Below are 16,481 nucleotides of genomic sequence, written 5' to 3' on the forward strand. Positions count from 1 at the left end.
AACTGGAACTGGAACACAGAGTAACCCTGTCTTAGAAAATAAAAAAAACAAAACCAGAAACAGAGCAAACTTGATGTGGTGATGCACATCTTTAATCCTAACACCGGGAAGGCAGAGGCAGTCAGATCTCTGCAAGTTTGAGGCCAGCCTGTGTACCTGAGTCCTTGTTCTGGTGGAAACGCCATCCCAGTCCCTCCCCACCCCATCTTTCTCCCTAAACCCTGCTGCATCTCAGAAAGCCCGCCAAATGATGACTCCTCCCCCAAAGATGCTCAAGACCACTCCCACGGGGTACTTAAACTGTCCCCTAGAAAACAGACATGTGGTTTTCCAGTCTTTCTTTCCTGTTTCCTCTCAAGGAGACTGGAAAGTCATCTGGGAGTGTTCTATCCATTAAACCAGGGCTTTTTCTAATGAGGTTTGATTTAGTCTAATTTGTATTGCTGTGACGGCGGAGAAGCTTATCAGGGTGCAGAAACGTTTTACTTGTCTTAAAAAAAAAAAAAGACAGTCATCTAAGTGATTAAAGACACCCTGTTGCTGAATTTCATGAACTGAATTGAGTCCCAGAATCCCACATAGTAGATAAAGAACCAACTCCTTAAAAATGTCCTCTGACCTTCACAGGTGCTTAGCTGCGTGTGTGGTGCATCACACACAAGCAAATAAATGTGCTTAAAAGTATATGTGAGTGTGTGCACGTGCGTGCAAACATCTATGTATATATACAAATGTTTATTTTGTATGTTAGTTTTTGCCACATGTATTTCTGTGCACCACTTGCATGTTAAATATCCAAGGGCACCAGAAGAAGCCATTTCTCCAACCCTGGTGAAAAGTATTTTATTTATTTATTTATTATTTTATTTTTTGGTTTTTCAAGACAGGCTCATCTGTTAAGAGCACTGTCTGCTCTTCTAGAGGACCCAGGTTCAATTTCCAGCAACCACATGGCAGCTCCTACCTGTCTGTAACTTCAGTTCCAGGAGATCTGACATCTTTATACCAAAGCATGCAAAAAATAATCATAAAAAATATTCATGATTAGGTCAGGCAGGGGTGGTGCTCACCTTTAATCCTTTCTCTTGGGATGCAGAGGCAGCAGGATTTCTGAGTCTGAAGCCAACCATAGTCTACAGAAAAAGTTCCTGGACAACCAGGGTTACTCAAAAAAATTCTGTCTTGAAAAACATTAAATATATAAACAAATAAAGATTCATGACTGGGGATATGGCTCAGTAAGAGAATGAATAATTGTCTACCACGTATGAGGCCTTGGATTTAACACCTAGCACCACATAAACTAAGTTCCTTAGTTTCTGGAGAGATGGCTCAGTGGGTAAGAATACTGGCTATTCTTCCAGAGGACCAGCGTTCTTTCCCAGCACCCACATGGTAGCTTGCTAGATCTGTAACTCCAGTTCCAGAGGACCCCAAACTCTTTTCTGGCCTCCAGAGGCCACCAAGCATGCTTGTGGTGCACAGCTATACACGCAGGCAAACACTCATAGATATGAAAAAATTTTAATTAAAAAGAAATTCTTGACGGGTACGTGGCCCAGCACTTGGGAGGCAGAGGCAAAGGCAGAAGGATCTCTGTGAGTTTGAGGTCAGCCTGGTCTACAAAGTGAGTTTCAGGCCAGTTAGAGCTACACATAGAAACCCTGTCTTGAAAACTTTAAGAAAAAATTTCAAGTTTGGGGATTTGAGGAGCACAAGGGAAGGTGACAGGTACTTCAAGGGTAGTTACCAAGACTTTATATTGTGTGACTAATGCCCAAAATTACCAGTCCAAAGTGATTTTAGATTAGTGAAAAATCAGAGTAGAGCTGGGCGGTTTATGGAAGTGCACGACTTTAATCCCATCATTTGGGTGGGAGCTTGAGGACAACCTGGTCTTTAGGGTGAGTTCCAGGATAGCCAGGCTACACAGAGAAACCCTGTTCAGAACCCCCCATCCCCCCCAAAAAAAAGAAAAAGAAAGGGGGCTGGAGAGATGGCTCAGAGGTTAAGAGCATTGCCTGCTCTTCCAAAGGTCCTGAGTTCAATTTCCAGCAACCACATGGTGGCTCAAAACCATCTGTACTGAGGTCTAGTGCCCTCTTCTGGCTTGCAGTCATACACACAGACAGAATATTATATATATATATATATTTTTTTTTTTTTTCAAGACAGGGTTTCTTTTTTTTGTTTGTTTGTTTTTTTTTTTTTCGAGACAGGGTTTCTCTGTGGCTTTGGAGCCTGTCCTGGAACTAGCTCTGTAGACCAGGCTGGTTTTGAACTCACAGAGATCCTCCTGCCTCTGCCTCCCAAGTGCTGGGATTAAAGGCGTGCGCCACCACTGCCCAGCTATAAATATTTTTTTAAAAAAAAGAAAAAGAAAAAAAGGAAAAGAAAAGAAAAACAGTGCTGAGACTGGGGCTCAGGGGGATACCGGAAAGACAAAACAGCAGGGGGTAAGGTCACTTTCCTTGTTAAACTTAAGGATAACTTGAACTGAGCAAGTAAGCGGTGGGGTGGGGGACTTGCAAGGCTTGCAAGGGGAAAAGTCAACCTTTGGATGCATGGTGCAAAGGCTTGACCAGTATCTACTGTGTGTGAAAATATCTTACCTCCATCCTATCCCCAGATCCAGCTGTGAAATGGAAGCCTTGAGAGACAATTAAGGAAGGGCCCTTCCTTAAATTATGGCCCTTACCCAAGGCTACAGGAATGTTTTTACATATAAAAGCTCCTCCTGTAAACCTTTTCCCTGACCAGCAGACCAGCACACATTCCTCATCTCCACCCCCCTTTGTTGGTCTTTAATCTTGGTCTAGGCGCTATTATTTTTCTGGTAAACCTTGGAGGCAAGGGCCACGACCTATTTCCAGCTTCTACGACTTCTGAAGCCATGTTTGGGTCTCCTGTGGTCTCCACACCTTAAACTGCAGTCCTAGAGGCTCTTGGGGGGGGGGGGGGGTGCAAACTGTCCTTCCTCAACTCAGGAGCACCCATTTCCTCTCCGTTCTAAATTGCCCTTGCTTGTTTGTACTTCCTTATCTTGCTTGGGTTTCCCCTGCCTCCATCCTGTCTTGTACCAGGAAACAAATTCCATGGGGGGTAAGGTTTAGTGTCTGTACCTGGGTGGAATGGAAACAAAAAGAACAACGTAGGTGTCTGGATCTTGGGGAATGGTCTAGGCCCCTTAGGGTGGGGTTTTATTTGTGGAAGTAGCACCTGAGTTTTGGATTTTGCTCCTGAATAGTTGCTATCACAGTGAGAGACACTAAATGAGGACCTGACTTGATGGAAAAGAGGAGGTTAAGATTCTATCTAGCAGGTCTACTAGTGAGTTCCAGGGCAAGCTCCAAAGCTACAGAGAAACCCTTTTTCAAGACGGAAAAACAAAACAAAGCTGGGCGGTGGTGGTGCACGCCTTTAATTCCAGCACTCAGGAGGCAGAGGCAGGCGGATCTTTGTGAGTTCCAGACCAGCCTGGTCTACAAGAGCTAGTTCCAGAACAGGCCCCAAAAATAAAAATAAAAAACCAAAGAAAAACAAAGCAAAGCAAAACAAAAGATGTTAATTAGCAGTAGCCCATAAGCAACACCCCTAACTAGCAGGGCCCAAAGGATCTGTACGCCTCCATCCCTTTTATTTCTTTTTTTTTTAAATATTTATTTATTTATTATGCATACAATATTCTCTCTGCGTTGTGCCTGAAGGCCAGAAGATGGCACCAGACCTCATCACAGATGGCTGTGGGCCACCATGTGGCTGCTGGAAACTGAACTCAGGACCTTTGGAAGAGCAGGCAATGCTCCCAACCTCTGAGCCATCTCTCCAGCCCCCCCTTTTATTTCTTATTAATATTTTTGAAGATCTGGTCTCTGTAACCTCGAAGTTTCTTCCCTTAAGTGTCTGACGACCCATGCTGTCTGCTTCTTCCCTCTCTTCCAGGGCCTAGAATTTTAAAAATATTTGCAGGCCATGTAGTCTGATAAAGCTGTGTTCAGGGCCAGAGAGCTGGCTCAGCCTGTAAAGGCACTCACTAGCCGGGCGATGGTGGCACACACCTTTAATCCCAGCACTCTGGAGGCAGAGGCAGGCGGATCTCTGTCAGTTCAAGACCAGCCTGGTCTATAGAGCTAGTTTCAGGACAGGCTCCAAAGCCACAGAGAAACCCTGTCTCGAAAAACCAAAAAAAAAAAAAAAAACCAAAAAAAAAAAAACAACAAATAAAGGCACTCACTAGCTGCCAGGCCTAAACTCCTCTCACTTGGTTTGGTGACATGGTGAAGAGAGAGAACTATCCCTAGTAAGCTGTCCTGCAGACCTGGACATATACACACACACGCATGTATACACAGAATATAAAAGTAATTTAAGAAACTGTCTTCAAATATATGCATCTAATCTTTTGTCGTTGTTTTGTGAGATAGGATCCGCTCAGTAGACCAGGCTGGCCTCGAACTCACAGAGATCGCCTGCCTCTGCCTCCAGAGTGCTGGGATTAAAGGTGTGGGCCTTCTGGTTGCTGGAACTAAAGGTGAGCACCACCGCTGCCCAATACTTTTTTTTTTTTTCAAAAATGCCTTCACAACTGTGATAAGGTCTTGAAAGAAACTCCACAAAAGTTTTCTTGAGGCTATTTATAGCTAGGTCTGCCTTTTTAACCCACCCTACATTTCCAGTCTCAACCCTGTCTGTCTGGTATTCAGGTCTCTTCCCTCAGGGCTGAAACCTTTGTGCTGTAGGTTGTTCTTGTTTTGTTTTCTGAGACCAGGTTTCTCTGTAGTTTTGGAGCCTATTCTGGAACTAGCTCCCCCCCCCCCCCCAGGATTTCTCTGTGGTTTTGGAGCCTCTCCTGGAACTAGCTCTTGTAGACCAGGCTGGTCTCGAACTCACAGAGATCTGCCTGCCTCCCAAGTGCTGGGATTAAAGGTGTGTGCTTTTTTTTTCTTTTATTTTTTGGAACTAGCTCTTGTATATCATGCTGGCCTCAAACTCATAGAGATCCATCTGCCCCTGCCTCCTTAAATGCTGGGATGATGATGATAATGATGATGATGATTTTTGGTTTTTGAGACAGGGTTTCTCTGTAGCTTTGGAGCCTGTCCTGGAACTAGCTCTTGTAGACCAGGCTGGCCTCAAACTCACAGAGATCGCCTCTCTCTCTCCCTCCCTCCCTCCCTCCCTAAGTACTGGAATTAAAGGAATCTGTGGCTGGGTTGTTTTTATTTGTTTTGAAGTTTCACCATTGTTTTTTAAATTTTTTATTTTTGAGGCGGAGTCTCACTACTTAGTCATTGCTGGCTTGGAACTTGCTGTGTAGAGCAGGTATCAACTCCAATTCACAGTGATCAGTGATCTGGTGCCTCTCCTGGTTTCTCGCTGGGCTGGAGAGCCCAATTTAGCCTCATCTCCAGCCTTCAGATGATTCTGTTTTTTATGGCTGCTGTACAAGTGACCAGAAACTGAGTAACCGTAACTAAAAGTAACATTCTTGCAGCTCACACTGCAGGCAGGCAGGGGCTGTGCCCACAAGCCTCAACTTGAGGTGCTAGTCAGATGGAAGCTTTTTTTTTTTTCCGGTCTTCTGATACAAGGTTTGTCTATGTAACAGTCTTAGCTGTTCTGGAACTCTCTCAGGCTGGCCTCCAACTCACAGAGATCTGCCTACCTCTGCCACACACCTCTCCACCCCCAGCAGCAGGTGGGGTCTTTTGTAAAGGCTCCAAAGAAAAGTCTCAGCTGGGCTGTGGTGGCACACACCTTTAATCCCAGCACTCAGGAAGCAGAGGCAGGTGGATCTCTGTGAGTTGGAGGCCAGCCTGGTCTACAAGAGCTAGTTCCAGGACAGGAACCAAAAACTACGGAGAAATCCTGTCTCGAAAAATCAAAAAAAAAAAAAAAAAAAACACAAAAAAAGGTCTCCCCCCCATACAGGATCTTTCTGGGCAACAGCTCTGACAGTTCTGGAACTTGCTTCTTAGACCAGGCTGGCCTCCAACTCACAGAGATGCATCTGCCTCCAAGTGCTGGGATTAAAGTTATGCGCCACCACTAGCCCACCTCTCTCCTCTTCCTCCCCTTTCTTCTTCTTCTTCTTCTTCTTCTTCTTCTTCTTCTTCTTCTTCTTCTTCTTCTTCTTCTTCTTCTTCTTCTCCTCCTCCTCCTCCTCCTCCTCCTCCTCCTCCTCCTCCTCCTCCTCCTCCTTCTCTCTCTCTCTCTCTCTCTCTCTCTCTCTCTTTCCTTTTTAATGTTTTTTCAAGACAGGGTTTTTCTGTTAAATAGTCCTGGCTCTCTTGGAACTTGTTGTGTAGACCAGGCTGGCCTCCAACTCACAGAGCTCTGCCTGCCTCTACCTCTGCCTCCCCAGTGCTAGAATTAAAGATGTGTGCTAGCACCGCCTAGCACCTGGTCTTTTTCATATAGTCTCTTTTTTGGGGCCTCTTGGCTGATGCACCTGGTTTTTCTCTCTTTCCCCTATCCCACGCCCCCTAAGGTCCAGGGGAATGGCTCTGGACTCTCCCAGGTGTGTCTGTCTCTATGTTCTCACTTTTATCTACAATAAATTGTCTCCTCCACCATACCTAGGAGCAATCATGTCCTTTCTTTTTCATATGTTTTTCACTCTGGAAGAGCAGCAAGTGCTCTTAACCACTGACTCATTCTCCAGATGCAATGATCTCCCATTTTAAGAGTATTTGATGAGCCCGTGGTGGTGGTGCAGGCCCTTCATCCCAGTAGTCAGGAGGCAGAGGCAAGTGGATCTCTGTGAGCTCAAGGCTAGCCTGGTCTACAAGAACTAGCTGCAGGACAGGCTCCAAAGCTACAGAGAAACCCTGTCTCGAAAAATAAAACAAGCTGGGCGATGGCGGCGCAGGCCTTTAATCCCAGCACTTGGGAGGCAGAGGCAGGCGGATCTCTGTGAGTTTGAGACCAGCCTGGTCTACAGAGCTAGTTCCAGGACAGGCTCCAAGCCACAGAGAAACCCTGTCTCGAAAAACCAAAAAAAGAAAGAAACAAAACAAAACAAAAAAGAGTATTTGATGAACAACTTCAATCACTTAACATGATTACAGGTTTGGGGGGATTTAAGCACCAACTCTTTCAAATCTCTCTCTCTCTCTCTCTCTCTCTGAGTGTGTGTGTGCTTTAAGTCAAGGGTCCTTACTAGTAGTTTCCTGATGCTGCCAAAGCAAAGTTATGTCATCATTTGTCACCAGGTGCCACTCCACTGTCAGCAATGAGACATGTGCACCCCTTAAAAGTGCCCGCCAGGCACAGCTTCCTCTCTTGCCTCTTGCTCCTCTCCCCTTCCTCTAGTCTCTTCCCTTTCCCTTTGTCTGTCTGCCTGCCTCTCTCATCCCCACCCTAACATGACCTTTTACTCTTTCGCTCCCCACTCCCCCAATAAACTTCTTGCACGAATGCTGTGATATACTTTGGCAGGACCAGCTGAAAAGACCCACTTCGCTTTTCTTTCTTTTTTTTTTTAATCATTATATTTACTATGCAGCTCTGCCTGAAGCGGCCCTTACTCTTCAGCCCACAGTAATGCTCCTGCTTCAGCCTCCCCGAGTGATGGTGACTGTCACATCAGTCCATTAAATGCCCCTTATTGGAAAGCTAACAGTAGAGACCTAATACTGCAAGCTACTCAAAGCAAAACATAGAGTTAGTCCAGTTGGGCTGGTTGATCACCAGGCTAAGAGACAACCCCTCAGAAAGGTGGGACCACACCTAGGAAGGTGGAATAACTACATCTTTAATGACCTGCTGCACTCTTCTTCTCCAAAGTCCCCATAAGCCTCCATCCTTTCCATGGGGTCTGCCCACCTTGTTCCTTTTTGGTCTTTTTCTTTCCAGTGCTGGTTGGAACCTAACTATACACTTTCCTGATATTTTGGGCTTCCTTCTCTTTCTCTAAAGCTCCTGTCCCTGTCACGCATCTGTCTGTCCACAATACGGCTGACTTCCGTGCTGGGGTAACTCAAATAGTAAGGAGGCTGGTTTGTTTTTTCCTCTCCTTTGTTTTCCTCCTCTAGGCATTTATGCTACACCTGTCTTGCTTGGTTTTATTACTATTATTTTTCACTCTAAAAATAACAATCTTTGCCAGACAGTGGTGACGCACGCCTTTAATCCCAGCCCTCTGTGAATACGAGGCCAGCCTGGTTTACAGAGCTAGTACCAGGACAGGCTCCAAAGCTACACATAAAACCCTATTTTGAAAAATAAAACAAAATAAAAAATCTTTAAAATAAACTTTTCCTGCCTTTTGAATCTTTAGTTCAAAAACACTTTTCCTTCACCCCTTGATAGAATTAATAGGGTTTACTGATGCACAGCAGAAGGTTGGGTACCAAGTCTTAGAAAGGCGTTTTTAGAATCCGGACTCCTTCTTGCCAGATTAGTTTGGTGAGGCCTCATAGACTTACAGGATGGCAGCCCAGGATGGAGTACACAAGTCACATGACAGAAGATGGTGCAGCCTTAAGGTAGGAAAGGCTCTGGTGGCATAGCAGCCAATTAAGAAGGTGAGGGTACAGAGAGGGGTCCCTGAAGCCGGAGAAGAATGAGCAAAGAGAAGACTGGGCCAAAAGTCTCCTTCTTGGGCTCAGAATCTGAAAAGGAGGTAAAGATGCCAGACCATTATGCTTGGTTATTTTGCTGTTTGAACCCAGGGTCTTGTACGTGCTAAGCCATGTCCCCAGCTCTTTTACTGTGTGGGTTTGTTTTTAGATGAACAGGTTCTTACAGCTGAGGGTGCCTTCAATTACCAATTTCCAAGTTTCTTTCCCCCCACCCAAGTGATAATATTACAGGCATTCTTGGCCATTAAAATTTAAGTTACTGGGGGCTGGAGAGATGGCTCAGTGGTTGAGAGCACTGACTGCTCTTCCAGAGGAGCCGGGTTCAATTTCCAGCACCCACATGGCAGCTCACAACTGTCTGAAGATCAGTTCCAGGGGATCTGACACTTCACACCATAGCACCTAAAATAAAGTTAAATAAACCATAAAAATATTAAAAAAAATAAAAAGAAAAAAAATAAAATTTAAGTTACTATTTATTTATTTATCCATTGATTTATTTATTATTAATTAATTTGTTTTGTTTTTCAAGATGGACAGGGTTTCTCTGTAGCTTTGAACCCTATCCTGGAACTTGCTCTATAGACCAGGCTGGCCTCGAAATCACAGAGATCCGCCTGTCTCTGCCTCCCGGATTGCTGGGATTAAAGGTGTGTGCCACTACCGCCTGGTAAAATTTAAGATTTTTTTTTTAGACTGCATCTTGTGTAGGCCACCCTGAATTCAAACTCTGGTTTATGGGGATGACCGGAGATGATCTTGAACTTCAGACTCTCCTGCCTCGGCCTCCCAAGTGCCTGGATTACAGGTGTGAATCACTACACACAGTTTCTATAGAGATGAGGCTCAGACCTAGGCTGTCTGCATGCTAGGCAAGCACTCTAGCAACTGAGCTGCACCCCCAGCACTAGGTCTGGATTCTAATAAGGTTTACCTGGCACATGCTTCACTAGACTTTCACACGCGTCTACAACACAGCTCTCCATGGCCGGGCGATGGTGGTGCACGCCTTTAATCCCAGCACTCGGGAGGCAGAGGCAGGTGCATCTCTGTGAGTTCGCGACCAGCCTGGTCTACAGAGCTACAGGCTCCAAAGCCACAGAGAAACCCTGTCTCGAAAAACAAAAACAAAACCCACAGCTCTCCAGCATCTGTCCAGGATGGAGAACAAAAACCCTGACGTTGTCCTCCTGAGGCACCAGCCCTGCTACACTCCACAGTACCAGGTCCATGGAGACCCAGGGCTCCCTACATCTCTCCAGCCCTATTCACTGGTACCTGGATGGTCTTAAGTGGTAGCTGACTGGTTGGCCTCAAGAATGGAGGGTAGGGGCTGGAGAGATGGCTCAGAGGTTAAGAGCATTGCCTGCTCTTCCAAAGGTCCTGAGTTCAATTCCCAGCAACCACATGGTGGCTCACAACTATCTGTAATGAGGTCTGGTGCCCTCTTCTGGCCTGCAGGCATACACACAGACAGAATACTGTATACATAATAAATAAATAAATAAATATTAAAAAAAAAGAATGGAGGGCAAAGGAAGGTCAACCTATCTCTTGATAGATTTAGTTCAGGGATGTATTGGGCAGCACTAAGGGTGCTTTTTTGGATGACTGCTGTCCTCTCTGACACAACTGGTCCCTGTTGTTTGGTGCCTGTCTACTTTCCACCCCATTTCATGAGCTACCCTCTATTCTGATCTGTGGCCAAGCTGCGGCATTGATTCCATAACCATTCATTTAGAGAGTAGTGAATTTCTGGGGGTCTGGGTGGGATAAGGTGGGAACACCAAATGAGGATGTTTCCCTGGGAAGGCGGGCCTGTGTTCTTTGGGAGACTACAGGGGAGCCCTGAAACGCGTCCTCATCTGGCTTGGGGGCATGAGAGACTCAAGAGAACCTTTTTCTCCGCTTTAGGAGAAAAGCCACCAAAGGAGATCCAGGCCCTCAGCCTCCGGGTTCGTGCGCCCTCTCCAGTCCGGCTGAGAAAACCGAGGGCGTGGCCAGAGAATTGACTGACGGCTACTCACACCAGTCTGGCGACGGAAGCGTGTTCAGGCCCACTGATCCCTGGCTCCTCCGCCATCCTAGCTTCTGGGATTTGGTTTTGACGCGAACCAAGCCGGAAGACTGCCTAGTCTTAAGAGAAACACCGGAAACGTGTTCCCGACTATCGTTCCGCCTGCGCCGCGGCCATCGGTTCCGTTTCGCGGTCCGGAAGTGCGGCCTTCAAGTTGACAAGCAAGAGGCAGCCACTGCAGGACCTGGTGCCCGAGGAGTCGGAGGTGGGGTCCAGCGGGCATCCCTCGGTCACGTCCCAGAGTCAGAGGGAAGGCCCGGGCGTGCTGGGGGAGGGACGCCCGCGTGAGGATCGGTGGACGCGTGGCGAACGCGAGAGGGCGCTGCAGGATCGGGGCAGGGCGCGGGCAAGGCTGCAGAGGCGGGAAACAGTCGGTGTGGTCGTTGTGGGCCCGAAGGGAGCTCTGGCACAGGGTGGGAGAGAGACAGGTTGATGGAGCAAGGTGCATGGCATGGAGAGGACATTGCGGCGAGAATACAGCAGTAGATGTGGTCGAGAGTGTGTCTTTGTTCTCGAGCATCCAGGAAGGTCCTGGGGCATCTGAGGAGTCCGAGCCCTCCGGGAAGCGGGGTGGGGGTGGATTTGAGGAGTTTAGGACCTAAGGGTTGGCACACAAGTTGAAAAAGGAGGCCGCTGGCAGAGGCAGGTGCAAAGCCTTGTCTGAAGAATTAATTCATCGTCACAGAGGACTCAGATAAACTAGGTTAGCAGGCTCCCTCTGGCTGTCGCGTGAGGGAAATGTCCGGAGGTTGGGGTGTGGAGGGACTTACAAGGTGACTTCCAGCAGTCCAGGCTGGTGGTAACTGGCACAGTGTATAAGATGATTTGAGAGAAAGGGAGGAATCGGCCTGGCCAAAGGGAAGGACGTGTTTGTGTTAAGGATATAGAACCGTTGAGTCTAAGTTCTCAGCCCTGGTATAGGGGCAGGATTTAATGGGGTCCCACTCAGGAGCCAAGGCCCCAGAGAGACGGGTGTTAGGGTGTATCCAGTATCTTGATTCTCTCCCTTGGAGCAGAGTTGTATGCAGGCTGAACCAAATGTAACATTCTTAGAAAACAGGCCCAGAGACCTGGAATTATCCACTTGGTGGCTTTCTCAGCTTCTTAGCTCGTGTGTGTGTGTGTGTGTGTGTGTGTGTGTGTGTGTGAGAGAGAGAGAGAGAGAGAGAGAGAGAGAGAGAGAGAGAGAGAGAGAGAGAGAGGAGTTTGTTCCCTTTTCCTGGGCCTCAGTCTCGTCAGTGCCAGGATGATAGTCTCGGATGCACAGGAAATATGAGGATTGAAACGCAGTGTGATGGTTTTCAGCTTGCTGGTCTTTCACATCCCTTGTGTGTGGTTTCTTAGCACCTCAGGGCTCAGCTGATGTAAAAAAGAGACAGGGCCGCAGTGCTTTGTTATAAGTAGTATTTATTTGCTTTCCTTGGGTATGAGGGGACACTGATGCCCAGCCTGAAGAACTGCTCCCGTATTTGTCAGGAGGCAGGTGCATCCACCCCCACACAGCAGTTAGTGGCACCTGCTTCTGAGGTAGTAGTCATGGGCCTTAGTGGTGCTAGGATAAGGAAATCTGGCTAGGGGAGAATAGAAAAGAAAGAAAACAACCATAGAGGAAAGGGTCATGAGTAGCTTGGAGATGAGATAGTAGCGTATTGTTTCCTTGGGAGGTCGTTCTCAATGAGACAGGGTAGCCAGTTTTGAATGGGAGTTACTGGCATTTGTTTTAAACAAGACCGCCCCCTTGGAAGGAGGACAATCCTGTGATTTAAAGATATTAAAGTTGGGGATAGATAAGTTCCCAGAAGGAGGCTAAACCTAGATCCTCTTTGGGGCAGAAAACGGGATATATATGCTGGTGTTGCAGGGATGGAGGGCACTGAAGAGTAACTAGGCCAGGAGTGCTGACGTGTTTTATGTGTTGGTTCAGGGACTGTGAGGAGGGATGTATGAGGTCGGCCCAGCCTGGGGATGTGGTGCATCGTTGGGTTCTGTAATAAGGATTAAAGGGACCAGGACATAGGATGACAGAGTCCTTAGCTGATAGCCCAACCCCCATTGTCTCCTCATCCCGCAGATGGCAGCGACCGAGGCTGTGCACCACATCCACTTACAGAATTTTTCGCGCTCACTTCTGGAGACCCTCAATGGGCAGAGACTAGGCGGTCACTTCTGCGATGTGACTGTGCGCATCCGTGAAGCTTCCCTGCGTGCGCACCGCTGCGTGCTGGCCGCGGGCTCGCCCTTCTTCCAGGATAAGCTGCTGCTTGGCCATTCAGAGATTCGTGTGCCACCAGTGGTGCCTGCGCAGACGGTGCGCCAGCTGGTCGAGTTCCTGTACAGTGGCTCCCTGGTGGTGGCTCAGGGTGAAGCGCTACAGGTGCTCACAGCAGCGTCGGTGCTTCGCATCCAAACCGTCATTGATGAGTGCACGCAAATCATTGCGCGTGCCCGTGTCCCCAGCACCCCGGCACCTGCACCTCTGCCACCACCCGTGCCCCCTCCACTCGCTCCCGCGCAACTGCGCCACCGTCTGCGCCACTTGCTGGCGGCCCGCCCCCCGGGTCACCCCAGCGCAGCGCACAGCCGCAAACAGCGCCAGCCTGCACGTCTGCAGCTGCCTGCACCCCCAGCACCTATTAAGGCTGAGGGGCCGGATACCGAGCCGGTGCTGACTGCCGCCCCTGAAGATAGAGGTGAAGAGGATGACGACGAAGAGACCGATGAAGAGACCGATGCTGAAGAAGGTGAAGGCGGCGGCGTAGGCCCGGGTGAGAGCCAGGCGCCCCTTGCTTTCCCCGACTGCTCAGGGGGCTTCCTTACCGCCACCGCAGCTGACAGCGCACGTGAGGACCCGCCTGCATCCACTGGCATCACTGATTATGGTGGTACCGGGAGAGATTTCCTTCGGGGGACTACGGTGACCGAGGATGTGTTCCCAGATAGTTACGTGTCCGCCTGGCATGAAGCGGAAGGCAACGGGGGTCCAGAAAATTGTCCGGTGGAAACCTCTGCCCCACCTGACTGTGCCCTGGCTGGCCCTCGCCCCACTGGCATGAAGACCCCTGGACCCCCCGTGGCTCTCTTCCCCTTTCATTTGGGTGCCCCAGGGCCGCCAGCACCAACACCTCCGGCTCCATCAGGGCCAGCCCCTGCCCCCCCTCCCGCTTTCTACCCCACGCTCCAGCCAGATGCAGCCCCCAGTGCTCAGCTAGGAGAAACCCCGGCTGTACCTGCTGCCCCTGCTGCTCCTGCAACAGCCATCTCAGGCCCTCCTGTGCGCGTCCCCGGTGCCTCGGGTGCTGAGCAGCCCGCCTATGAGTGTAGTCACTGCCGCAAGACTTTCAGTTCTCGGAAAAACTACACCAAACACATGTTCATCCACTCTGGTGAGTGCGAGAGGAAAGGAAATCGTTCTCTACTCACACAGATTTCAGAACCCCTTAATCGTTAGACATTTGGTTCCTGGGTGGGATCAGGCACTTGAGGTGCTTTGTTTTGTGTTAGTCTTAGAAGTCTAACTTAGTTCCCCCGTGAAAGCGGTTGATTGGGAAGTGGGAGCCTGCCCTTCCAAAGCAGACCTACTAAGGCCTTAGAAAGCTAGCTTCAGCCTGGGCTGGTCAGGTTAAAGGAAGTGTTGGTGGGGAACTGACCAGCTTCGGGGGTGGGAGCTGCAGGAAGTAGGAAGGGAGTTATAGTGAAGGAACGTGGGTTTATTTCCTATAAAAGTGGCTCATAATATGGGTCTGAGTAGAGAAGGGTCTGCGAATGCCAGCCGAGGTATGAACTGAAGATGAAAAATCCTTGAAGTAGGAGAGATCTGAGTGTAGCCCAAATGGGCAATGGGTGTTGTTCCAGACAGGTAGAGTTAGTTCCCTTTTTTTTTTTTTAAAGAAGACATTTTATTTATTTATTTAATATGTATACAATATTCTGTCTGTGTGTGTGTCTGCAGGCCAGAAGAGGGCACCAAACCTCATTACAGATGGTTGTGAGCCACCATGTGGTTGCTGGGAATTGAACTCAGGACCTTTGGAAGAGCAGGCAATGCTCTTAACCACTGAGCCATCTCTCCAGCCCGAGTTAGTTCCCTTTTAAGGGTTCCTGGCAGACGGTGGCATAGTTGAATGAAGATGTGGGTTTGGGAGAGGGCTTCCTGGCAGAGTGGGATCCCAGAGTGGTTTCCTTGACAAGCAAAGGGTTTCCGACCTGACTCGGGAGGGGAGAATAGAGGAGTCCCTACCAAGGACAGGCTCCAGGGAGAGCAGGATGGACTAATGTGTGTGTGGCTTGCTTTGTCGTCTGCAGGGGAGAAGCCACATCAGTGTGCAGTGTGTTGGCGATCCTTCTCTCTGCGCGACTACCTGCTCAAGCATATGGTCACACACACGGGCGTGCGAGCCTTCCAGTGTGCTGTGTGTGCCAAGCGCTTCACGCAGAAGAGCTCGCTCAATGTGCACATGCGCACACACCGGCCGGAGCGTGCACCCTGCCCTGCCTGTGGCAAGGTTTTCTCACACCGCGCACTGTTGGAGCGCCACCTGGCAGCTCACCCTGCACCTTGATTGGGATCCAGCTGTACTCAGTGCGCAGGTGCAGTCAGACCCTTGGACTAGATCCACTCCACCGGAAGGCTCTCACCTGTTTTCCCTGGACTTGGGACCCAGAACCCTATATCCCTCCTACACATGCTTGGCATCTCTGGATGGGATATGGCGGGGTAGAGGATGGTCGGGGACCCTACCACCTCAGAGATCTAGACCATTTCCAGGTTGAGCTGGGTCCACAGACTCTTGGGACCTGATATGGGATTTTTGCCCTACCCCCTGTCCGGATATGATGTCTAGGGTTATCCTCTGCCCCAGTGCTGGGCTAGAATTCTCTGACCTCACCTGTAATGCCTGCGACTGCTGCGCTATTCTCGGTACAGTTCGCTCACCATTGTAAGTGAGCCGGGCAAGGGCCTGGAGATTGAAAGAACACACAAGAGACCTGGGTCATTCGAAAGATCAGCCGAATGCCGTTTATTCAAGTTTAGGGAAAACCTTAATACCTAGCTGCTGCACAATGAAATACCCCCCAGGCAGGTGGGAAATTACCACGCCCGAGGTGAAGCTAATCACCAGGCGTGGCAGAGGGAGCACAGGAACAAACAGGACGTTTAGCTGGCTGACCAGAAACTGTCCTCAAGATGAAACCCGGGAGCAGGGGTAGACCCATGGGCCCTACACTCACCCTCAGTCTGGATTTCCCTTTCCTCATTGGGCGCCTGTGGAGACTCGGATGGACCTACCATGGAACTTTAGGATTCCATTCTAATAAAGGATGTTGGGCCAGTACATGCCTAGTAGGCTTTTTGAGTTATGGGCTTGGGGCTTGGTCCCCACGTTCGTGGGTTGTGCCTTCGCAGTCCCTTGAGATTTCCTGGGCAGGTAGGCACAATTTGGTTTGATAGCCTGAACTTTTATTTTGGGATTTAGGTGGGTGGCCTGCATATGTAACAGTCATCCAGTTTTCTTGAAGTGTTCAACCCTGTGGGGAGGGGAATCCCAGTCCCAATGCTGGCGGCTACATACACATTGCAGAAATTGAGTCCCCCTTCCAACCAGAAACCTTTAAGACTCAAGGTTTTCCCTCCCCCTTCCTGATGGACATGAATGTTGGACATCCCACTCGTGAGATGCCTAGGAGGGCTCTTGGGGGCCAGGCTGCTGTGAGGACATTTGAACCCTGGATGTTGGACTCCCAGTACTAGAGAACCCAGAGTGAATTGGATGGCTGTGTCAGGTGGGTGGGAAGCAAGAATTCATAGAACCCAGGTTGCC

At 49.0% G+C, this 16,481-nt stretch overlaps 1 protein-coding gene across 3 annotated transcripts; it reads left to right on the forward strand.

Annotated features, from left to right (window-relative positions):
• Positions 1–10,452: 10,452 nt before the first annotated feature.
• Positions 10,453–15,995, forward strand: Zbtb45 (zinc finger and BTB domain containing 45). Of its 3 annotated transcripts, none has more exons than XM_075991850.1 (3): positions 10,453–10,867; positions 12,734–14,045; positions 14,965–15,995. In XM_075991850.1, the coding sequence occupies exons 2-3, from the start codon at positions 12,734–12,736 to the stop codon at positions 15,219–15,221; spliced, it is 1,569 nt and encodes a 522-aa protein (XP_075847965.1). In that variant the 5' UTR covers positions 10,453–10,867; the 3' UTR covers positions 15,222–15,995. The 3 variants fall into 3 exon arrangements, with proteins under 3 accessions (XP_075847965.1, XP_075847974.1, XP_075847980.1); XM_075991859.1 differs by lacking the exon at positions 10,453–10,867 and adding an exon at positions 10,929–11,365; XM_075991865.1 differs by lacking the exon at positions 10,453–10,867 and adding an exon at positions 10,929–11,104.
• Positions 15,996–16,481: the final 486 nt, after the last annotated feature.

Source organism: Microtus pennsylvanicus, chromosome 1, assembly GCF_037038515.1.
Source record: "Microtus pennsylvanicus isolate mMicPen1 chromosome 1, mMicPen1.hap1, whole genome shotgun sequence".
NCBI lineage: Eukaryota > Metazoa > Chordata > Mammalia > Rodentia > Cricetidae > Microtus > Microtus pennsylvanicus.

Coding starts and splice junctions, on each gene's coding strand:
- Zbtb45 (XM_075991850.1), top strand. CDS start 12,734: ATGGCAGCGACCGAGGCTGTGCACCACATCCACTTACAGAATTTTTCG. Junction 14,046..14,964: donor ACACATGTTCATCCACTCTG/GTGAGTGCGAGA, acceptor TGTCGTCTGCAG/GGGAGAAGCCACATCAGTGT.